Raw genomic sequence first — 24,426 nt, 5'->3', positions numbered from 1 at the left:
CACTGTGTTCTGTGCCTGTTATGTCTATTTTTTCTTTTATACAGTATTGAGAAGAACAAACATAAAATGGACAGGATTGATTTTTGTACATTTTCTTAGCTCTAAAAGCCGAATTAAACTTTTGTTTCCTTTTAGCTAGTCAGCTGTCACTTGCATTCTCACAGTGGCCCTTTTCTACTCTTTTCTGCTGTCTTCAACCCTACTTTCTTCTGACTTATTAGCAGATGACTTCACTTTCAGCTACAGAGCAAAAAGGGGAGATGACAGAAGGGGACGACACCAACTCTTAGCATCAGTTACCAACAATTACATTTGGAGCTCATTCTTTCCTCTTCACCTTGCTTCTCCATTTGTATTCTGCTTGTCATCCCTTATTCTTTTGTATTCAGTTTAGTTCAGTCGCTCAGTCGTGTCCGACTCTTTGCGACCCCATGAACTGCAGCATGCCGGGCCTCCCTGTCCATCACCAACTCCCGGAGTCCACCCAAACCCGTGTCCATCAAGTCGGTGATGCCATCCAACCATCTCATCCTCTGTCGTCCCCTTCTCCTCCTGCTCTCCATCTTTCCCAGCATCAGGGTCTTTTCCAATGAGTCAGCTCTTCGCATCACGTGGCCCAAGTATTGGAGTTTCAACTTCAACATCAGTCCTTCCAATGAACACCCAGGACTGATCTCCTTTAAGATGGACTGGTTGGATCTCCTTGCAGACCAAGGGACTCTCAAGGGTCTTCTCCAACACCACAGTTCAGAAGCATCAGTTCTTTGGCGCTCAGCTTTCTTCATAGTCCAACTCTCACATCCATACATGACTACTGGAAAAACCATAGCCTTGACTAGACGGACCTATATTGACAAAGTAATGTCTCTGCTTTTTAATATGCTTTCAAGGTTGGTCATAACTTTTCTTCCAAGGAGTAAGCGTCTGTTAATTTCATGGCTGCAATAACCATCTGCAGTGATTTTGGAGCCCAGAAAAATAAAGTCACCCACTGTTTCCCCATCTATTTGTCATGAAATAATGGGACCGGATGCCATGATCTTAGTTTTCTGATTGTTGAGCTTTAAGACAACTTTTTCATTCTCCTCTTTCACTTTCATCAAGAGGCTCTTTAGTTGTTCTTCACTTTCTGTTTTTCTGGAACTCTCTTGCTTTTTCCATGATCCAGAGGATGTTGGCAATTTGATCTCTGGTTCCTCTGCCTTTTCTCAATCTAGCTTGAACATCTGGAAGTTCACGGTTCATGTAATGCTAAAGCCTGGCTTGGAGAATTTTAAGCATTACTTTACTAGCATGTGAGATGAGTGCAATTATGCGGTAGTTTGAACATTCTTTGGCATTTCCTTTCTTTGGGATTGGAATGAAAACTGACCTTTTCCAGTCCTGTGGCCACTGCTGAGTTTTCCAAATGTGCTGGCATATTGAGTGCAGCACTTTCACAGCATCATCTTTCAGGATTTGAAATAGCTCAACTGGAATTCCATCACCTCCCCTAGCTTTGTTCGTAGTGATGTTTCCTAAGGCCAACTTCATATTCCAGGATGTCTGGCTCTAGGTGAGTGATCACACCATCGTCATTATCTTGGTCGTGAAGATCTTTTTTGTACAGTTCTTCTGTATACTCTTGCCACCTCTTAATATCTTCTGCTTCTGTTAGGTCCCTATTATTTCTGTCCTTTATTGAGCCCCTCTTTGCATTAAATGTTCCCTTGGTATCTCTGATTTTCTTGAAGAGATCCCTAGTCTTTCCTATTCTGTTGTTTTCCTCTATTTCTTTGAATGGATCACTGAGGAAGGCTTTCTTATCTCTCTTTGCTATTCTTTGGAACTCTGCATTCAGATGCTTATATCTTTCCTTTTCTCCTTTGCTTTTCGCTTCTCTTCTTTTCACAGCTATTTGTAAGGCCTCCCCAGACAGCCATTTTGCTTTTTTGCATTTCTTTTCCATGGGGATGGTCTTGATCCCTGTCTCCTGTACAATGTCATGAACCTCCGTCCATAGTTCATCAGGCACTCTATCAGATCTAGTCCCTTAAATCTATTTCTCACTTCCACTGTATAATCATAAGGGATTTGATTTAGGTCATACCTGAATGGTCTAGTGGTTTTCCCCACTTTTTTCAGTTTCAGTCTGAATTTGGCAATAAGGAGTTCATAATCTGAGCCACAGTTACCTTCCAGTCTTGTTTTTGCTGACTGTATAGAGCTTCTCCATCTTTGGCTGCAAAGAATATAATTAATCTGATTTTGGTGTTGACCATCTGGTGATGTCCAGGTGTAGACAATGGCAAAACTCTTATTAGCCTTTGCGCTGCTTCATTCCGTACACCAAGGCCAAATTTTCCTGTTACCCCAGGTGTTTGTTGACTTCCTACTTTTGCATTCCAGTCCCCTATAATGAAAAGGACATCTTTTTTGGGTGTTAGTTCTACGAGGTCTTGTAGGTCTTCATAGAACCGTTCAACTTGTGCTTCTTCAGCGTTACTGGTCGGGGCGTAGAGTTGGATTATCGTGATATTGAATCGTTTGCCTTGGAAACGAACAGAGATCATTCTTATTAGTCACACTATTAATGTTCCTTATATTCCACTTCTCTCTGCTGACTCCTTACTATCTGCATTTAAACAAACTCAGGTCTTACCTATTAAAAAGAAACAAACCCCCTTCCTTTGTGTTTTGCCTACAGTTTTCTATATTCTCAATATATTTTCTTAGCCAAATTCCTTGAAATAGTTGCTTATAATTGTTCTGTAACTGCTCATTTCCTTTTCAACCTGCTAGAATTTTACTAACATCCACACCTCCCCCTGAAAACACTTTCAGTTATTACGAAGTTAATTGGTGAGTAAGTTGTTATAAACCCAAAAGAATAGGCATCTGACTCACCATGGTTTATCATACATTCAGTTTATTCTTTCAGCAAGTGCTTAATAAGTGCCTGCAAATTAGGTATTTGTAGTACAGCAGTAAATACAGTTATTAATGTGCTGTCCCTCGTGAGGTGCACCTCATTTGCTAATGTGATTCTAGTTGTCTTTCTAGTAAGAATGAGTTTGCATCGCTTCATCCAAATCAGAGTGCCTACTCTGTACAGGGTACTGTCCTCAGTTAGCTTTATACACTTCATTAATGTCTGGGAGCTTAAGTTTATGAGATACCTGGGCTGGGGTAAGGTTGAAGTCTGTAAATATGGAATAATGCAGGAACAGGTTTATGTTGGGAGGGGGCAATGGCACCCCACTCCAGTACTCTTGCCTGGAGAATCCCATGGACGGAGGAGCCTGGTTGGTTACAGTCCATGGGGTCTCGAAGGGTCAGACAGGACTGAGCGACTTCACTTTCACTTTTGACTTTCATGCACTGGAGAAGGAAATAGCAACCCACTCCAGTATTCTTGCCCGGAGAATCCCAGGGATGGAGGAGCATGGTGGGCTGCTGTCTCTGGGGTCACACAGAGTTGGACACGACTGACGACTGATGAGACTTAGCAGCAGCAGCAGCAGTGAATCAAAAGTTTAAAGCACACAAAAGCGTAAGGAATGGGGAGGAGGATGGAATTTTAAAGAGTGTGCTCAGTGAAGACCTCACAGAGAGGGTGATGTCTGAGCAAAGACTTGAGGATGTGGGGGAGTAAACCATGCGGACATTTTATAGAGCAGTTTACCAAGCAGAGAGGGAACAGCTAAGTTCCCCAGAGGAAACATGCCTGGCAGGGAGTAACTGGGAGCCCTGTGTACCAGGAGTAAAACCTGTTTCTGTTCATTGTAAGGATTTGGCATTTAATCAGTGAGTGGGAAGCTGTTGTAGAGCTTCATTTTTTATTTATTTTGAGAAAATTTTATACTTGCAAAAGAGTTGCAAGAAATAGAGTGGAATAAGTTTTCATATATTCTTCATTAAGATTCACTAATTTACATTTTGCCCATTTACTTTTTTTTTTTTCTGGACTGTTTGAGAGTAAGTTGCAGATATCATCATCTTTTACTTAAAAAAAAGCTTATAAACTTCATTTTGTGGAGCAATGTAGGTTCACAGCAGAATTGATTGGAACTTGCAGAGAGTTCCCATATAGCCCCTCCCCACAATGTCTCGCATTATAAATAAACATCCCACACTAGAGTGATATGTTGTTAAAGTTGATGAACCTACAATAACCTCAGTTTTACTCAAGTCTGTAGTTTGTTTTTGGTGTTGTATATTCTATGGGTTTGAACAAATACGTAATGAAATATATTCACCACTAAAGTAGAGATCAGAATAGTTTCAGTGTTTTAAAAAATCCTATTTGCTCTACTTACTGATCCCTTACTCAGGCCCAACCCATGGCAGCCACACACCTTTTTATTGTCTTCATCGTTTTGCCTTTTCCAGAATGTTACATAGTTGGAATCATACAGTATATAGCCTTTCCAGATTGATTTCTTTCACTTGGCAATATGCATTTTAGTTTCTTCCGTGGTTTTTCTTGGCTTGATAGCTCATTTCTTTTTAGCATTGGAGAATAGTCCATTGTTTGGAACTACAGCAGTTTATTTATCCACTCACCTACTGAAGGACATCTTGGTTGTGTCCATGTTTTGGCAACGATGAATAAGGTTTCTATAAACATGTATATGCAAGTTTTAGTGGGGATATATTTTTCATTCATTTGGATAAATACTAAGGAGTGTGATTACTGGATCCTACAGTTAAGAGTATGTTTAGTCTTGTAAGAAACTGCTTTCCACAGTAGCTGTACCAACAATGAATGGGAGTTGTGTTGTTCCCTATCCTTGCCAGTAGTTGATGTCATCTGTATTCTGGATCTCAACCATTCTGATAGGTGTATAATGCTGACTCATTGTTTTAATGTGGGATTCCCTTATGACATGTGATGCTGAACATGTTTTCATATGCTCCCATCCTTGCTGTCTGTATACTTTCTTTGGTGAGGTGTCTGTCTAGGTCTTTGCCCTGCTTTTTAACTGAGTTGTTTTCTTATTGTTGAGTTTTTGGAGTTCTTTGTATGTTTTGGATAACTGCCCTTTGTCAAAGAAATTTTTTGCAGTTGTTTTTTTCCCAGTCTGTGGCTTGTCTTCTAATTCTTGATGTTGTCTTTTGCAGAGCATAAAAGACATATTTATGCTCATCATTTTTAATTTTAATGAAGTTAGCCTATCAGTTTTTTCATGGATGATGCTTTGGTATTGTATCTAAAAAGTCATCTCAGTACCCAAGGCCATCTGGATTTTCTCCCATGTTATTTTCCAGGAGTTGGCTTTGCATTTTACATTTAGATCTGTGATTCATTTTGAGTTAATTTTTTATAATGGTCTAGGTCTAAAAAGTCTGTGTCTAGGTTAATATTTTTTTGCATGTGGAGGTCCAGTTGTTCTAGCACCATTTCTTGAAAAGACTATTTTTGCTCCATTAAACTGCCTTTGCTCCTTCATCAGAGATTAGTGACTGTGTCATGTGGATCTGTTTCTGGGCTCTGTATTTTGTTCCACTGATGGTGTTTGTCTGTCTTTCACTAATACCACATTGTCTTTGTTACTGTAGCTTTATGGTAAGTCTTTAAGTTGGGTGTGTCACTCCTCTGTTCCTTCCATATTACGCTGGCTATTTTGGGCCTTTTGCCTCAACACATAAACCTTAGAATCAGTTTTTCATTATCCACAGAACAGCTTGCTAGCATTTTGACTGAGATTGATTGAATCCATAGATCAGGTTGAGAAGTACTAATATCATGACAATATTGAGTTTTCTTATCCATGAACAATGACTTTCTCCATATACTTAGTTCCTTGATATCTTTCATCAAAGTTTTGTAGTTTTCTTCTTTCAGATCTTGTACATATTTAGATTTATACTTGAGTATTTCGTTTTGGGGAATGCTGATGTAAATGGTAATGTGTTTTAATTTTTAATTTCATTTGTTCATTGCTGGTATAGGAAAGTGACTGACTTCTGTATATTAATATTGCATCTTGCAACCTTGTTATAATTTTGGGAGTCTTTTGGTTGATCTTTTCAGGTTTTTACATAGATGGTCATCTGTGAGGAGAGAAAGTTTTAATTCTTTTTTCCCATTCTGTATTCCTTTATTATATTTTCTTATTGCATTAGCTTATGCTCCCAGTATGATTCTGAAAATAAATGTTAAGAGAGGACATTCTTGCTTGTTCCTGCCTGAGCAGTTGAAAAGACAGAGTTGCCATTTATTGATATGGAGAAGACAAGGAGGAAAAGTTTAGTTTTAGACATGTTGAATTTGATACACCTCTAGACATCCAACTGAGATATCAAATAGTTGGATGTATAAATCTAGAGTTCAGGACAGGGATTCAAGTCAGAGACATAAACTTGCGTGGTGTTATCATGTGAATCATATTTAAAACTATGAACCTGTCTGAGAACATCAAGAGAGTAAGTGTGGAAAGTGAGGAAGTAAGGACCAAGGACCAAGATTGGGGAATTGAAGGGGAACCAGAAAAGGAGACTGGGAAGGAGAGATGAGTGATAAGGTCAGAGGAAGCCAGGAGAGTAGGTTGTCTTAGTAGCCAAGAGAAGAAAGTATTTCAAAGAAGAGGGAGTTATCCTGCTGCTCTGTCAAATGAGGAGTGAAAACTTGACTGTGAACAATAAATATTGGTATAGGCAGTTTCAGTGGGTTGTTCAGGATTCTAGAGAGAGTGAAAGAAGAATTGGAGATGGGTTTTGTTGTACTGAAACAGGGGAATGCAGCAGAGGAATGCAAAGTCAAGATAGTGTTTTAAAAGATGGGACAAATTACAGTATTCCTTTTGGTATGTGTAGGAATGCAGAGATAGCTACATTTGGACTGATGCTTTATATTCATCAGTTCAAAAAGAAAACACCCTAATTTTCATCATTTTAAGGAGTGTTTGTACCTATTTCGTTTGGGATATTACTGCTATATGCACTACAAATATAATTTTTTCTTACAGTCCTCTCATAATGACTTCCTTTTAAACTTAACTTGAAATAATTACAGGCTAACATAGAAGTTGGAAATAATAGTGCAGAGAATTCCTGGATACTCTTCTTCCAGCTTTCCCAGTAATAGTGTCATACATAACCATCATAACTACTTTTAAAAGTGCCCCTAACATTGGCAAGTAAGCATTTATTTAAAAATGAACTTTCACTGTAATTCTCTCTGTCGATGAAAAATTTACAACTGTGTTTTCACTTTCTGTTTTCAATTTCCAGATCAGCCAGCATTACTAATCTGTCACTGGATCGATCTGCGTCTCCAATGGTACCATCATACGAGACGTCTGTCAGTCCCCAGGCTAACCGAACGTATGTTCGGACAGAGACCACTGAGGATGAACGAAAAATTCTTCTGGTACCAGTCCAATATCTTTGAGCCGTTGCAAGTTTTGAGCATGAAGAATGTTTCGTCTCATTGATTTTTTTTTTTAAAGGCAAATGAAATTGAAATAGCCAGTTAGCATATTAATTAGAGGAACTAATTTGCTTAAGTTTTTATTAGGCTCACCTGAAATTGGTCAAGCAGCCCATGCTCATATGCTGCATTAATATTTTCTTGACCACTATGAAGATCAGAATTCAGGTACCTCTGTAATTCTAGAGCTTAACTTTGAGTTATATCCCAGATTGCTGCTTAAACTTTGGGATATGTTTCTCATACATGTGGAATACTTTTTAGACATTTAATATTATATGTTTAAGTAGGTGGTAATCAGTTTATTGAATTTATCTCTGTAAACTACTGTGTTCAATCATAAGAGTGACTCAAAGAAATGGAAGATATGGTTTCACTCCTCAGGTTTATAATTCAGAAAGTAAAAATGAGGTCAATGAGCAGGTCCGTGATAGTAAAAGAAGTAATACTTTAGTAGTAAAAAAAATAGAGCGCTAGTAGTGGAGAAGTCGGGAAAGGTTTTAAACTGAAAGGCTTGCACTGGATCTTGAAGGATTGAATGGATTTGGGTGGGCAGTGAAGGAAGAAAATCTTATTTAAAGTGTGGGGAAAGGTATAGAGGTGAGAATAAGCCTGGCATTTTCCATGGACTGAATTAGAGTTTATGATTTGGGAGAGGTTTGGAGGGATGTTAAGTTTGATTCTGTGGGCAATGAAAATGGAAAGTTATTTGGGGCTACTTGGTGGAAGGTGGTGAATTCAGTCTTTGTCAGTTTTAGATTAGAACCTGTAGATGCTGAGCAGTGTTGAAGTGTTCTTGAGCAGGGAGTAATTCCCTGATGAAAGTTGGGTATAGGTGAAAATCTGATGAAGTGAAACCTACAGAAATAGTTACTTTAGAGTAACGTGATTATTCCCTTCTTATTCGTTCTGTCTCCAAAGAGGAATGTGAAATTTTCTTTTCAGATAATCAGGAGACTGATAATATATTGAAAAAAATTACTTGGGATAGTTTTTCCCCAAGAGAAAAAGTTGTTTGGAATTAGATGAGCTGAGTACAAATTGTTCTCCATGCATGTGTCATTTCTATTAAATCATGTAAGTTAGCTCTGACAAAGAAATCTGAATTGAGTTTCCTTTCATGAGTATAAAAATCACAGGAAGAAATCTGAAAGTGTATAGTATCTTTCTCAGGAGTAATTGCTTGCTTATAATGTGATTTCAGGACAGTGTTCAGTTAAAAGACCTATGGAAGAAAATCTGCCATCACAGCAGTGGAATGGAGTTTCAGGATCACCGCTACTGGCTGAGAACACACCCCAACTGCATTGTAGGAAAGGAGTTAGTCAACTGGTTAATCCGAAATGGACACATTGCTACAAGGTAATGGGTCTTAAGAAAAATTTATGAATTTATTTTTAATGACATGTCATAAAGGAAACAGCTTGCTTTGTGAGTAGGATGCTGTTTGATTTCTGCATTTGGTGTTTGGGGTGTTAGTTACTCAACCCTCCTCCCTTCTGTGTTGTAATCAGTAGATGCAAGGAGCCAAATGGGGGTCACAGTTTACCTTATTTATTAAAAGCAGAAATGTGCAGTAGTTCCCAAAACTCAGTTCTGCAGTTAAGCAGGATTGGGGAATATAGCTAGAACCTAAGGCCGCAGTCGGAGAAGGCAATGGCACCCCACTCCAGTACTCTTGCCTGGAAAATCCCATGGATGGAGGAGCCTGGTGGGCTGCCGTCCATGGGGTCGCTAAGAGTCGGACACGACTGAGCGACTTCACTTTCACTTTTCACTTTTCACTTTCATGCATTGGAGAAGGAAATGGCAACCCACTCCAGTATTCTTGCCTGGAGAATCCCAGGGACGGGGGAGCCTGGTGGGCTGCCATCTATGGGGTCGCACAGAGTCGGACACGACTGAAGCAACTTAGCAGCAGCAGCAGCAAGGCCACAGTGGATTCTCCTGTTTCTGCTCCCTAATGTGGACTTTCAACCTGTCTTCAGAACTGGGTCCATTAGCCACACCTAGAGTGTGCTATCTGGCCTCACAAATCATTTGTGTGAAAGCACCAGACAGGTCCTGTTGCCTTTCAGGGTGGCGTGTCGCTTGGCTTTTCTGCTTGTTTAGAGTAGCTACTCCTCCTCCCATAGGAAGAAACAAGTATGTGGAAGAGAAGAAATAGCTGTAAACAGTGAAGCTCTGGCTTCCAGTTTGGATTGTATCTTTTTTTAACTTTATGCCCTCTGTGAAGTTATTCAGTCTGTTTGAGACTTGACTTCTCAGCTCCAGTGAGAAAAATATGAAAATATGATCCTGTGAAGAAGCTGTGAAAATGAAATAATATGGACTAAATTTTTTGATAAATTATAAAATGCCATATAAATCCAATGTGTTAGTGTCTATTTCATGTATATATATGTGTGTGTGTGTGTATACATTTTATACCTACATCTATAATATTTGGTATTGTCTTCTCAAAGACTGTAAGCTCCTTGAGGACAGGAGCCATACTGTTCTCAACAGTCTTTTTTATCCTCCTCTACTAAGTACAGGGGTATGCTTGCACAATTGCACTCATCTCATGAGAAGGCAATGGCAACCCACTCCAGTACTCTTGCCTGGAAAATCCCATGGACGGAGGAGCCTGGTAGGCTACAGTCCATGGGGTCGCTAGGAGTCAGACATGACTGAGCGACTTCACTTTCACTTTCATGCATTGGAGAAAGAAATGGCAACCCACTCCAGTATTCTTGCCTGGAGAATCCCAGGGACGGGGAAGCCTGGTGGGCTGCCGTCTATGAGGTCGTACAGAGTCGGACACGACTGAAGTGACTTAGCAGCAGCAGCAGCACATGCTAGCAAAGTAATGCTCAAAATTCTCCAAGCCAGGCTTCAACAGTACATGAACTGTTCAAGCTGGATTTAGAAAAGGCAGAGGAACCAGAGATCAAATTGCCAATATCCGCTGAATCATCGAAAAAGCAAGAGAGTTCCAGAAAAACATCTACTTCTGCTTTGTTTACTACACCAAAGCTTTTGACTGTGTAGGTCACAACAAACTGTGGAAAATTCTTAGAGATGGGAATACCAGACCACCTGACCTGCCTCCTGAGAATTCTGTATGCAGGTCAAGAAGCCACAGTTAGAACTGGATGTGGAACAACAGACTGGTTCCAAATCAGGAAATGAGTATGTCAAGGCTGTATATTGTCACCGTATTTAACTTACATGCAGAGTGCATTGTGAGAAATGCCGGGCTGGATGAAGCACAAGCTAGAATCAAGATTGCTGGGAGAAATATCAATAACTTCAGACATGCAGATGGCACCACCCTTATGGCATAAAGCAGAGAGGAGCTAAAGAGCCTCTTGAAGAAGGTGTAAGAGAGTGAAAAAGCTGGCTTAGAACTCAACATTGAAAAAGCTAAGATCAGTGGATGTGAGAGTTGAATTACAAAGAAAGCTGAGCACCAAAGAATTGATGGTTTTAAACTGTGGTGTTGGAGAAGACTCTTGAGAGTCCCTTGGACAGCAAGGGGATCCAACCAGTCCATCCTAAAGGAAATCAGTCCTGAATTTTCATTGGAAAGACTGATGCTGAAGCTGAAACTCCAGTACTTTGGCTACCTGATGTGAAGAACTGACTCATTGAAAAAGACCTTGATTCTGGGAAAGATTGAAGGCGGCAGGAGAAGGGGATAACAGAAGATGAGATGGTTGGATGGCATCACTGACTCTATGGACATGAATAGAGTAATCTCTGGGAGTTGGTGATGGACAGGGAAGCCTGGCATGCTGCAGTCCATGGGGTTGCGAAGACTTGGATATGACTGAGTGACTGAACTGAACTAATGATGCTTGCCTTGAGTACTTGTTGATGTTTGTGTAATTGAAATTAGGTCTTGTTGGGACTGCCTTCTCTGTAGGTTCTTCTTTACTATGGTACTTGAGAAAATCTTTTAAGTAAGCTTCAAATCTCTCTTGTTTTATCCCTCACCTATCCAAGGACTGTTTGAAGTTCCAACTCTGATTAGAATAGAACATAAATTCAGTTGGTGTCTCATCTTGTAAAATTATTCTCTTAAAAGTTTTTGTTTTCTCTGGTCTTGATTCAGGGCACAGGCTATAGCAATTGGACAGGCAATGGTGGATGGACGTTGGCTGGATTGTGTCAGTCACCACGACCAGCTCTTCAGGGATGAGTATGCGCTGTACAGGCCGCTGCAGGTAGTGTTCAGTGGTACGGCTAACGAGAATACAGAGAGCTTCGTTACCAAGTCTTCCTCGTCATTGGGAATAAAAAGTCGTTGAGTTACCCAGTGATACACTTTGCTAGTGTGTTGTCCCTGCCATTTGAGGAAAGCTCTAACATTTTTACGTGGTTGGTAGTTGTGATGAAAAACCCTTTGAAATCCCAAACTTTTCGTTTGTGCAGCTTTTCTTAAGCTTGACTTTGTAGTGTCATTTACCCTTAGTGGTTTTTAATTTTATTATGTCTGTTTTTTTTAGGAATAAGAGGAAGTATATGTAATAAAATCATTAAGAAATTTAATGTTACTGTTGCAATAGATTTTGACTCCATAGCAGTATTAAATTGTATAACTGATAAAATGGTGAATATTCTTTTTCTTTTCTGTTTCTTTAGTTTGATTAGGAACATGGAAATCACGTACTCAGAAGTTTTAAAAAACTTTAACATAAACTTTTTGTTTATATTAATTTGATAAAATAATATCCAGTAACACCTTTGTGAACTAAAGTTGGAAAATCATTGGGTAGAAAAGATGGATGATCCCAAAGACTGGTGGTGTTATGTCTGAAAATCTAACAGTTTTCCAAGTTGTGTCCTAGAATTGGCACAGGGTTATGATAAATTCTAAGCCATCTTCACTCTCAGGAATAAAAGAAATGAAACACTATAAAATCTGTATAATATGTTTGGTCATAATATGCTGCCTTTTAGCCTGCTGATTCGTGAATACTATAGTTGTAAGAGTGGAATTGCCAGTTATAATGCTGGCTTACAACTTAAAGTTCCTACTTATTTGCTTATTTAATATATTCAGTGGTTAGCCTTATACAAATATTAGGCTAGAATTTATTTGTAGTGTGACAGCCTCAACATTGTTGCCATTGTGGGTCAATTGCTTGGATTCTGTCTTGACTTTTTCAGAGTACAGAATTTTCCGAGACCCCTTCTCCGGACAGTGACTCGGTGAACTCTGTGGAAGGACACTCTGAGCCATCCTGGTTTAAAGACATCAAGTTTGATGACAGTGACACTGAGCAGATAGCTGAAGAAGGTGACGATAATTTGACTAGTGAGTTTCACTTTCTGACGTTTTAGTTTTTATGAATCATTAATGTGTATGTATGATAGAGTATTTTTTTTATTTAGTTGGAACAGTCCTAGTATTAAGTTTTATGGCTTCAACTAAACGTAAAGAACATCTGATAGCAATCATTGTCCTAGATACAGTATTTTCTTAAGAAACCAATTCATTAAATCACTGGTGTTTTCAGATTTCGCTGTAGTCTTTAGTTTGCAGCAGCTTAAAAATAACTCCGAGCTAATAATATTGCAGTAGACAACTTTCTCACCTCTTCGCTATGATATCAGGCCTTCTCTCTGCAGAACCTCCAATATATTTATTTAAAAAATTCACTTTATATTTAACTGGTTCAAATTTTATTAAGTCTACACAGAAGTATCAATACATGAAAATACTGTATCCATTTTGGTATTGCACATTGGGCTTGTATATTAAAAAAAAAAAACATTTTTCTCCTTTCCTCCAATACCCTGATGAAACCCGTTTTTACTCCCCTCCTCTCCCTGTATTTCTTTCCCCTCCCCAACACTAAAAGACTCTGCCAGTCCTAGCAAGCGCACATCAGTCAGCAGTTTCCAGTCCACAGTGGACAGTGACTCAGCCGCTTCCATCAGCCTGAACGTGGAGCTGGACAACGTGAACTTCCATATCAAGAAGCCCTCCAAGTACCCACATGTGCCCCCTCACCCTGCTGACCAAAAAGGTAGGAGGGAGTCACCACCTGGAATCTGAGTACAGGCTGGAGAGTTGGGCCGTGGATCTCATCCGGCCTGTCCTCCTTGCTTCCTCTGTCCCCGTGGCTGAGGGGATTTGCTGTGGGTTTTGGTCCACCCTTTCTCATTTTTCCCACACCTCTTCTCCACATGTTTTTTTTCTTTTTGGTTGGTTCCAGTTCCTTTCATTTCTTATTTCCTCCCTTAGTATCACCACACCCAGCTTAAAGCTTTAGTCATTAAAGGGAACAGCATCTGACTGCTTTTCCCTTAGCATAATGTGCAACTGCCAAGGTGGCATTTCTTTGCATTATAACATGGATGTTCTGCTCTATTCATTTCTCTTTTTTCATTTAATATTTTAAAGCCTCTTTACTTATGCTGTGACCCAGTAGCATAGTGTTTCACTAAACCTTTCCAGGTGCTTGAACTAGACTGGTGAAGAACATTCACACATTCCAAAGCATCTTTATTACGTAAAATGCTTGTTGTGTACATGCTGTATTTATAAAAAAGTTTTCTTCTCTAATACAAAAAAAAAAAATCATTCTTTTAGCTGTTCTATTTGAGGTTTTAGTCTACTGACTCAAAAATCTTAATTCAAAGGACATTTGGTATAAAAGGAAAAATAAGGTTAAGCCATTAGTAAAATTGACCATAGCAGGATGCAGAAAAGAAATGCTTTAAAAAAAAAAAAAAAAAAGATGATGAGGCTTACTTTGTTGGATATAATTAAAAGCCAGTTTAGGTTTAAGAAAAGGAGAGACCTGACTAGCACTGAACATGAGTATGATACACATCTTTATCAGAATCCTCAAAGCAGAAATTGGAAAAATGGTGGTGAACATTGGGTGAGTAGGAAAGTGAAGCAGACTGGGCACTTGGGTGAGAATTAACTGTAGATGGTGGTCATGTGGAGGATTTGGATTTTTGTCGTATGAATGACAGATGTGGTTCAGAGGTGGCATGATCTATCTTGATAGAGGTATCTATTCCCTGGATGTAGTTGGTGGCAATTTCATTGTGCTGCAAGTAGAGTTATAAAATACATTTTTGACTTGATGATTTCATCTCTTGGAAAGTTAAGGAGCTTTTGAAATCATGAAGAAAGTGAACTGACATCATGAAATTCATAATAGCAAAAAGTGAGCTGCTGAGCGCAGTTAAACATTTGCTTTAGGAAACCCAACTTCATAATCTTAGGAGAAGAATGAAATAGAAGGCTCCGTTGACGTTTTGACAGTGCACCCTCAAATCGCATCTCTAAGGAAAATGAAAGGGGAAGCACCGACAGTTGGAAAAACTGTCACAACTCCACTGGCAATTTTCTGACCTCAACCTTTAAAAAAATTTTTTTTCTACAAAAATTGTGAGAGTTAGCCTTCATATGAGGATCAGTCTGAAAAGAGGAGTCAGTGCTTTCAAAAAAGTGGCAGGTGAGCAGAAGTCTAGACTATACTGAAGACTGCAGGGAATGTCAAGGATATCTTGGAAAAGATTTTTAAAATTGTGATGCAAAGAAAGAAAAGTTAGGTCAGTTATTTGGGGAAGTTGATATAATATTAACTGAAGCTTTTTTTTTTTTAAAACTTCTGTCAAGATAAGAAAGAACACTCACTGCTAAGAAGAAGTGAAATCCAAGATAATGAGGAGATGGAGAGTGCCTGATTGTTGTTGTTGTTATTTTTCCCCCCTTCTAGTTTTATTGAGATATAATAGACAAAAAGCAGTATATAATCTTAAGATGTACAGTATGGCTCAAACGGTAAAGTGTCTGCCTGCAATGTGGGCAACCCGAGCTTGATCCCTGGCTCTGGAAGATCCCCTGGAGAAGGAAATGGCAACACACTCTAGTACTCTTGCCTGGAAAATTCCATGGACAGAGGAGCCTTGTAGGCAACAGTCCATGGGGTCGCAAAGAGTCAGACACGACTGAGTAACTTCAGTTCTTCATCACAGTCTAAGTTTAGTGAACATCGATCATCTTACATAGATACAAGATTAAAGAAATAGAAAAAAATTTTTTCTTTATGGTGAGAACTCGTAGAATTTACTGTTAAAAATTTTCACATATGATATATACTTGTGTTGATTATTGTGTTATACATTACGTCCCTGGTATTGAAAGTTTGTACCTCTTCACTGCCTTCATCCAGTTCCCCTTCCCCCACGCCCTCCCTCTAGTAACCACCAATCTTATCTCTTTTTCTGAGTTTGTTTTTGAAGTATAATTGATCAACAGTGATTCCGTCTTTCTATACATTTTGAAATGATTGCCAGTTCAGTACAATATGTCACCATATAAAGATACTACAGTTATTGAATATATTCCCCACATGATACATTTCATACCCATGACTTAGTTATTTTGCAACTGTAAGTTTGTACCCTTTCATCTCCCTCACCTATTTCTTCCCTTCTTCCACTCTCCTCCTCTCTGGCAACCACTTGTTTGGTCTCTGTATCTATAACTCTATTTCTGCTTTGTTTATTCATTTGTTTTGTTTTTAGACTCCACATATAAGGGAAATCATACAGTATTTGTATTTCTCTGACTTATTACACCTAGCATAATACTCTGTAGGTGAACCTATGTTTTCACAAATAGCAAGATTGCATTCCTTTTTCATGGCTGAGTAACATTCCAGATTGAACCCAGGTATCCTGCATTGCAGGTGGATTCTTTACTGTCTGAGCCACCAGGGAAGCCCATATATGTGTATACACACACGTACCAGAATAATTACCTTCTTTCTTAGTATTGATTTCAGAGAGCCTGTAATTTGAGGACTTTTACCCCTTAGTAAATGTTTCTGGCTTTCACACTTCTCTCTCGTTAGCTTTTAGCATAATAACAAGAATTTTTTTTTTCTATTTTGTGAAGTTGAGACATAATAAATTGTTTTTTTCTACATTGTAATTAAGAGAAACACTGGTTACCAGAAAATAAAGTCATCAGAATGATCTAATTCAGAAAATGAAGAATAGTAGATTTCTCCTGTGTCTGGTGTTCATTTCTCTTAAATACAAATGAGAATGGGTGATTCTTATCTTTCCATTAAAAATAATGGTTACTAAAATTGTTAAATCTTTTCTTAGGGATCATTCTCTAGCTTTTAACACAGAGGAAATACAAATTTTTAACATTTGTTTAAGTATCTATGCTTAAAAAGATGCTCATGTTTTTTTGTATTACATAAGCTAACTCATTTTCAGAAACTTGTAAAACTGAGTCAGTGTGACCTTCTGGTTTGATTAATTTCTCACTATTTGTTATGGAGAGTAATGCAGTTAAAATATATTTTATTATGTGTTGGAAGCAGGATTCTGAACTGTTCTTAGAAAGTTAGCAGGTAGTACCTATAAAAGAAAATGAAAAGCATGACTTCCTCAAACCCCTAGACCTAACTCCACATTTTATAGGGAAACATGGGGATATAAGAGCAAGTTAAACAGCACCGTGAGGAGACAATCCATCTAATCCAGAATGTGACATTTGGCCTGAGTTCTTTCAAAATTCAATATCAGGAGAAAGAAAAAGGTAGAAGGTCTACTTTAGATTAAGAGAAAATGAAGAGAATGTAATGTATGAACCTTAATGGATCCAGGTTTGAGGGGAAAAATTTTATTAAAGCATTTTGGAAACAGATAAACCTGAATATGGACTAATATGATGATATTAAGAAATTGTCAGTTTTCTTAAGTGTGTAAATATTGTGGCTCTAGAGAAGAATGCTCTTATTTTTTAAGAGATGCATGCTGAAGTATTAGTGGTAAAATGTCATGATACGTGTAACTTCAAATGGTCTGGGAAAACAGTGCACAGAGAAATCAGATATGGCAAGTCATTAACAATTGTTCAGTCTCGGTGGAGGATATATAGGGTTTCCTGTATGTTTAAAGTTTTTTCATAATAAAATGGGGAAAATCCATTGCTTCTGAAATTTTATATATATATATGTACATATATATCCTTTAGACTGAAGAGTAAAGCTTCTAAAGCCTCTGTATATTAGTTGGATAAACAGGCATTGGCATTATTAATTTCTGTGAGGGAGGTGTAGAAATAAAGTATAATATCTGTTTTCACTGGTCCACGTACTTGATTATATTGTATTTGGCATGGCACATTTGAACTTGCTAAACTTTTTTCTCTCTGCTTTTTTGTTTTGAAGGATGAGTGTATTGGCTTTTGAAGCCCTTTTGTTTATAAATGAGATCTACTTGAAAAGAATTTTGTGGATCACCTTTACCTTAAAAGACTTAAAATGCATTGTGGTTAAATTTGCACGGTAGAAAGAACCTCATTTGAGCTGTGCTTGGTCACAGACCTAGAGGAAAGGTCATGCGAAAGTAAAGAATAAGTTTCACTTGTAATATTTAATATTCTAAAAGTTTTGAAAGAACACATTCAGAGTGTGTTCAGAAGTTATCTTTTAGCAACTATTTGGAAGTGTTCGGTTAGAATTTTTGAAACATTAAAACTCAAATTAAAAACTAATATAATCCTGATAAGTTATATCTTAATTCTCTTCCATTATCATTTTTGTATTAATTTGTTTTATAGCTTATATTTTGAAATTCAAAAAACCCCACCTTATGTTTTCTTTATGCAGTGTGTTCTTTATCTGAACTCATTATTTGTTACATAATATGTCTATGGATGAGAAAAAGAGTGTAACTTTTTAGGCTTGTCATGCAAATCTGTGACAGACCTCAGTTTTCATAAAGCAGTTCAGATTTGATAAGGGAAAAATGGTCTGTTAAAAAGATTATCTGTCATTGCTGTCTCATGGCTCTGTTGAGTTATTAAGTATATCAAGTTTAGTATGAAGTGTGCAGAATAAGTTATAAATCGATATTTTAGCCTAAAGTTTCCGTGACTTGGCTGTGATGGGTTTAGTGTGAGTAATACTTTGTGTGTGGGTGTGTTTTCTGTATAATTATGCTAGCCTGTTACAGTCATGGGCCTGTCCTTTCCTTCCTCCTCTCTCTGTTCTCTCCCTGGCATGCAGAGTATTTGATTTCTGACAATGGAGGACAACAGCTATCAATAAGTGACGCCTTCATCAAAGGTAATTTTATCAAAAGCTATACATGGGATGATGTTTCTTGTTCATGGAGATATACTGTGGGCCCAGGATACTGATTGGCACTGAGTGAGTACTGACAATGCATTATATTGTTTTAGTACCATAGGAACACAGTTTTTCAATATGGGTAGTAGCCTTGAAACTGCTGAGAACCAAAAATATAAACTTGGACTTAGTTTGAGAGGTCTCTGATCTGAAAAATAATTGTTTAAAAGTCTTTACCTAGATTTTGAATTTTATTCATTTAAAGGCTTTTCTATATCACGAATATGCTTTTTTGTATCACGAATATAGTATTAAGTATTGATAGACATATCATCAAGTGATTGTCAAGCTTATCAAAAAGCCACAGGCAGATCACATCTAATTGAGGATGCTGCTTGCTCTCTGGATTTGGACAACAAGTGGACTGAAGGAAATAAAGAACTAATTCTGCCTATCATTTCCATGGGGATGAAAGGAAGTACAGAAGAATACGAACTTTTCCTAACCCCATCCCTACTTAGCTTGCTGTGGAGTGAAGACACACTTATTTGGTCCATAACACGCTACAGCTTAGGCCTCAGATAATGGGAGGGTTTCACATAAAAGAGGGCGAGCTGGTACAAGGGCAGCTGCTGACAGATAGTGTCACAACTTAGTGTTTCTAAATTCACCTTCAAGCGTCTGGTTCAACCAGATGTTTATAGACCAAGGGTTTTACATAATTGAAATGTGCTGTTCTTGTACCTCACTTGTCATGGACACTGCCTTTATCTGGAGGCTGCTGGACTGTTTAGTTGAAGGTTTTTTGTCATTTGTTCAGTTTAAGAGGCAAAAGACTAGAGAATTTTTACCTCTTTTCTTTCCATTTATTCAATCACAGTTTCAAAAGTTATTTAGTGAGCATCTTTTTTGCAAAGCATTTAGTATTACCTATTTTTTTTTGTTTTGATCATTTACAAAATTTTATATAAATTACTATTTACCATGTTTTGATTTCTTCACAGTTAATTTTTTGGTCTGACTTGTAAAAGTTTTGCCAATTAAGAAGAAAGCCTTTTTTGTTCTAGTGTTGAAAAAGAAACACTGAAAGGATTGTATGAGTAGACTTTCTAGACTGTCATATCCTGGTTCAGACGAATCAAAGCTGAGCTTTTCTCAGCACCCACACTATCACAAGTTCTCCTTGCATTCTGATATCTGTTGAATGCAGTGTTCAGTTTGTGATTTTATAGGGAAAATTAACCACCTCTCTTTTTTAATATCCCCAAATAAATAAAAAGACTGTAAACAAATCTCATTTCATTTGCTTTTCAAAAGCCATATTTATAGTTACTTTTTTGAGAGCCCTGGTTGCTTATGTAAATTTACTCTTAACACTTCTGTCTCTGATTTTGGCTGTTGAGAATGTTGACGATCTAACTCAGACTTAATTTTTTTATCTATGAATTTAAACATGTCCTTGCTTTTTTTACATCAATAATTTGAATTGGCTAACTTAAAAATTTTAAAAAGACAAGTTGGTGATTTCTAAATCTCTGAGTAGATGGTATAAAACTTGACCATGAATATAATTTCTTATTTTACACTTAGAATCCTTATTTAACCGTCGAGTTGAGGAAAAATCCAAAGAACTGCCTTTCACACCTTTGGGCTGGCATCATAACAACCTGGAGCTGCTGAGGGAGGAGAATGGAGAGAAACAAGCTATGGAGAGGTTGCTGTAAGGCAGTGAGCTTATTCATTTTAATTCGCCATTTTTCTAACCTTAAGTGACTTGATAGGCATTTGTATAGTTCTTCCTTATAAAGTCAAACATGCTAACATTACTAAGGAAATGAAGCCTGTTCTGGTGAAACTTCTAATAAAGCAGAGCATCCTAGTTGTGCTTGTCTATCCCCGTTGTTTTTTATGTGTTAAAATTTAATTGAATTAAATAGGGCATTTATTTTTTTTTATCAAACCCATAGACTTTTTGTTTTATTTATTTTTCAATTTTTTAATTGGAGGATAATTGCTTTACAGTGTTGTGTTAGTTTCTGCTGTACAACATCATGAGTCAGCTACAAGTATGCATATATCTCTTCCCTCTTGAACCTCCCTTAAATGGGTTATCTTAATTGAAGATATTCACAGATTTTCTTTATATGCAAAAGCATTAAGGTGCAGATATGCTGAAAGAATAAAATGACCAAGAAGATCTTACCTGTAAGCCATTAAGTCATGTGCTGATTTCTTTGTAGACTGTGTTGCATCTTCAGAGCTGTTGTCTCTGGCAGTATTAACTGTGCAAACTTGTCTCTCCTGTAACATTTTTGTAGTTCAGCTAATCATAACCACATGATGGCGCTGCTCCAACAGTTGCTCCATAGTGAGTCATTGTCAACGTCTTGGAGGGACATCATCGTATCCCTGGTCTGCCAGGTTGTTCAGACAGTCCGACCTGACGTCAAGAACCGGGATGATGACATGGATATCCGCCAGTTTGTCCACATCAAAAAAGTGAGCTCTGCCAATGTTTTTCTCCTGTTCGGCATTCATGAGATGGGCCCACTAGTAATTTGTCTCTTAATGGTAATCTGAAAGGGTCGTTACCAGGAAGGATGCTCGGTGAGGAGAGGGAAGTTTTTCTGTCCTATTTGGTAGCAGTGCACTTAAAGGTCATAAAAGCCACTCTTAGGAAGTGAGAGATGAGTCGGGGTGGGGCTAAGTTGGGCTTGCAATGAGTAGGAAACCCGAACTTTCCTACTTCCTCTTCTTGATGTGTCATCTATAAGAAGGCCTCTTTTCACACACGGCTGTTACTATTCTGAGGAAAAGCAGTGGCTAATTGTTTTATTTAGAGAGTAGTCATGGCTGTTACTGTTCTGAGGAAAAGCAGTGGGTAATTGTTTTATTTAGAGAGTAGTGGAGTTTTGCCTATAATTTTTGCCTATGGTGTTTAATACTGGTTTTAATTGACATCTGGCATTAATTTGTTTGGTCAAATGGGTATTTTAGAGTACCAAGTAGTATGTTAGAGAGTTGATGATTGTAGGAAGGTGCCATTAATTATTGGTTGAAAGGAAGAAATGCATCCTAGAACTTTTTGTTCTTATTTGGTTACATAATAGTGAAAATAAAAAGTGGAAATAAATACTTAGAGAATTCATTTGACTGCATTCTAAAGATGTATATTGAATTGTATTATTTTCTTAGATCCCAGGTGGAAAGAAATTTGATTCTGTGGTTGTCAATGGATTTGTTTGCACCAAGAATATTGCACATAAAAAGGTAATGTGATTCAGTTCAACATTGAAGTTCAGCAAACTATGACTGTGTGCCAAGCCAACAAGCTGAGGATGCCCTCACCATGGAGGAAAAGGAGATTGGACAGGGAGGAGTGACTAGCAGTAAAATTTGGGGGTTCAGGGAGAGTCTCCCAGAGCTGATGATGACAGGGACTTGGACAGTGAGAACTCATCAGACGGAAGAAGGCTTCCCAGTCAACAGGCTGAGAGGATGCTGGTGTCATTTCTCCCTTGACCGTACCACATCTCAGGGATAAAAGATTTCCTAACAGACCAGAATTCTTCCAGAGGCCTACCATTTTAAAACTGTTCTTCCTCATAGGGCTGAACACAGAATTATGACTGGAATTCTGTATCTTTCTCTGTACCTTCAGCTGTGAGGCCTCTTTCTAGCACCAGCACAGAGAGAAGGGTAAATAACCCCTTGTACTAAGGAAAGTCTGAGATCCTAAGGAGCCAGATAGGAACTGGCAGGAAATGAGGCTGGAGGAAGCAGATGAGGGCTTTGTCTCTCACTTTATTCTGAAGGCTGCTGGTTAGCAAATGTAATGTGTATCAGGACCTTTTTAAAAATGTAGATTCCTAAGCTCAAACCTTAGAAATTCTCATTTAGTAGTTTTAGGGGAGTGAGAATGGGGGGGTGGGTAGAGGAAGGGTGGGACTACTTTTTAATTAAATGAAATTTTATTTTAATGAAGTGTAGTTAATTAATAGTGTTGTGTTTCTGGTATACAGCAAAGTGATTCAGTTATAGGTATATGCATATATACATATTCTTTTTCACATTTTCCATTAAGTTTATTACAAGATATTGAATATAGTTCCCTGTGCAATACTGTAGGATCTTGTTGTTTATCTGTTTTATACACAGTGGCTGCCATTTCCAAACTCCTAATTTATCTCTGCCCCCGACACTGCACTTTCCTCTGTGGTAACTAACCATAAGTTTGTTTTCTGTGCCTGTGAATCTGTTTCTGTTTTAAAGAAGCTCATTTTTATCATATTTTAGATCCCACATATAAGTGAAATCAAGATACTTGTCTTTTACTTGCTTAGTATGATAATCTCCATCCTTATTGCTATAAATGTCATGATTTCATTCTTTTTTATGGCGGAGTAGTATTCCGTATTCCTGTTGGCACCCCACTCCAGTACTCTTGCCTGGAAAATCCCATGGATGGAGGAGCCTGGTAGGCTGCAGTCCATGGGGTTTCGAAGAGTTGGACACGACTGAGCGACTTCACTTTCACTTTTCACCTTCATGCATTGGAGAAGGAAATGGCAACCCACTCCAGTGTTCTTGCCTGGAGAATCCCAGGGACGGTGGAGCCTGGTGGGCTGCCGTCTATGGGATTGCACAGAGTTGGACATGACTGAAGCGACTTAGCAGCAGCAGCAGCAGTAGTATTCCTGTGTGTGTGTGTGTGTGTGTGTGTGTGTGTGTGTATTTACTACATCTTTATCCATTCATCTGTGGATGGACATTTAGGTGGCTTCTGTGTCTTGGCTGTTGTAAATAGTGCTTCTGTGAGCATTGGGGTGTGTGTATTTTTTTCAAATTGGAGTTTCTCTCTGGACGTCTGCCCAGGAGTGCAATTGCAGGATGATATGGTAGCTCTGTTTTTATTTTTTTAAGGAAACTCCGTACTGCTTTCCATAGTGGCTGCACCAATTTGCATTTGGGTGGGACTTTTTAATGGAGTCACTCTGGGTGTTTCCAGTGTTGTTTATTTGTTTACTGGTTCTCAGTTTTAGAGAAACCGATGATCTGTAACAGTGTTCTCAAACCTTGCTGCGCTTCAGAATCACTAAGAGAATGTGTTAAAAATAGAGACACCTGGCCTCATCTCTGGTACTACTGATTTGGTTGCAGTGAGAGCTCAGGCAAATTTCAAGGTTGAGCAACTGAATCGATAAACTACAGTCTGTTTTCACTCTTTTCTAAGCTGAGAATAATAATATATTTTTTATAAGATATTAAACTTCCTGAAAAGTATTAGTGACCATAGATAAATAAAATTGTTTGAATTTGATATTATTTCATAGCAATGATCCATAGTCCATGTTTCTACATAGAGTCTTATTAAAACAGCACTGTACCCATCAAAGTAGTACTTTAAATCAGAGTAAATGATTGTTGAATTCAGAGGTAGGTATGTTGTGCTCATCTCCAGAATTAAAAACGGTTATGTGAGTGTGGTGGTCACATATGCGTGAATGACTGTCTGGCCCAATGACCATGTTTAGAGATAGTCTTTAATTTGTAGTTACTAAAAAAGCCCTGAATGTAGTTTCCCAGCTGATGAATCACTGTTTTCAGGCGCATTTACTAGTTTGAACCTATTAAGTTTGGTCAGATGGAAACTTGTGTTGCAGGAGGCAGGCTCCTCTGCCTGTGGCTTTAGTTGTGTGGTGAGGGTATATTGTTTGAGTCTCTACTTCTGGATGTGCTTTAAGATTTTCTGTTGTTAACTTGTTGTTTCCCAGTTTGTCTTGAGAATTTAAGACCGTTAGAAATTTATTCCATCAAAAATATGTTCAGCAGATGTTTTAATTCCTTTCTCCCTCCTCTACTTTTCTTGAATCTTAGAAAAGTTAAATTCTGCTTTTAGAATTG

At 38.1% G+C, this 24,426-nt stretch overlaps 1 protein-coding gene and 1 long non-coding RNA gene across 30 annotated transcripts in view; one reads left to right on the top strand and one right to left on the bottom strand.

Moving 5' to 3' along the window:
* The window catches only part of PIKFYVE (phosphoinositide kinase, FYVE-type zinc finger containing), an 81,638-nt gene that overhangs the window by 17,271 nt on the left and 39,941 nt on the right, over positions 1–24,426 (top strand). For 16 of the 29 annotated variants that reach the window (XR_015142940.1, XM_086342943.1, XM_086342974.1 and 13 more), the window contains 9 exons: positions 7,216–7,354; positions 8,619–8,776; positions 11,514–11,625; positions 12,572–12,719; positions 13,267–13,434; positions 18,460–18,519; positions 20,113–20,242; positions 20,841–21,021; positions 21,718–21,792. Coding sequence is in view for 27 of the 29 variants with exons in the window: in XM_086342943.1 (XP_086199069.1) it covers positions 7,216–7,354; positions 8,619–8,776; positions 11,514–11,625; positions 12,572–12,719; positions 13,267–13,434; positions 18,460–18,519; positions 20,113–20,242; positions 20,841–21,021; positions 21,718–21,792 (1,171 nt within the window). In the remaining 2 variants the exon portion in view is untranslated. Of the gene's footprint in view, positions 1–7,215; positions 7,583–8,618; positions 8,777–11,513; positions 11,626–12,571; positions 12,720–13,266; positions 13,435–18,459; positions 18,520–20,112; positions 20,243–20,840; positions 21,022–21,717; positions 21,793–24,426 lie in introns of those variants that run through there. The other 13 variants (XM_086343095.1, XM_086343076.1, XM_086343062.1 and 10 more) reach the window with 5 other exon arrangements.
* On the bottom strand, positions 8–20,857 carry LOC147377937 (uncharacterized). The gene is made up of 2 exons (XR_015142957.1): positions 20,726–20,857; positions 8–2,530 (listed from the first exon to the last, which is right to left on the bottom strand). It is a non-coding gene; the product is annotated as an uncharacterized LOC147377937 (long non-coding RNA).

This window comes from Bos grunniens, chromosome 2 (genome assembly GCF_055505025.1).
Source record: "Bos grunniens cultivar Pamir isolate PY7600 chromosome 2, Bosgru_T2T1.0, whole genome shotgun sequence".
In the NCBI taxonomy this organism is placed as follows: domain Eukaryota; kingdom Metazoa; phylum Chordata; class Mammalia; order Artiodactyla; family Bovidae; genus Bos; species Bos grunniens.
The sequence above is the reverse complement of the archived record's forward strand: the minus strand, read 5'-3'. Positions and strand labels throughout refer to the sequence as shown.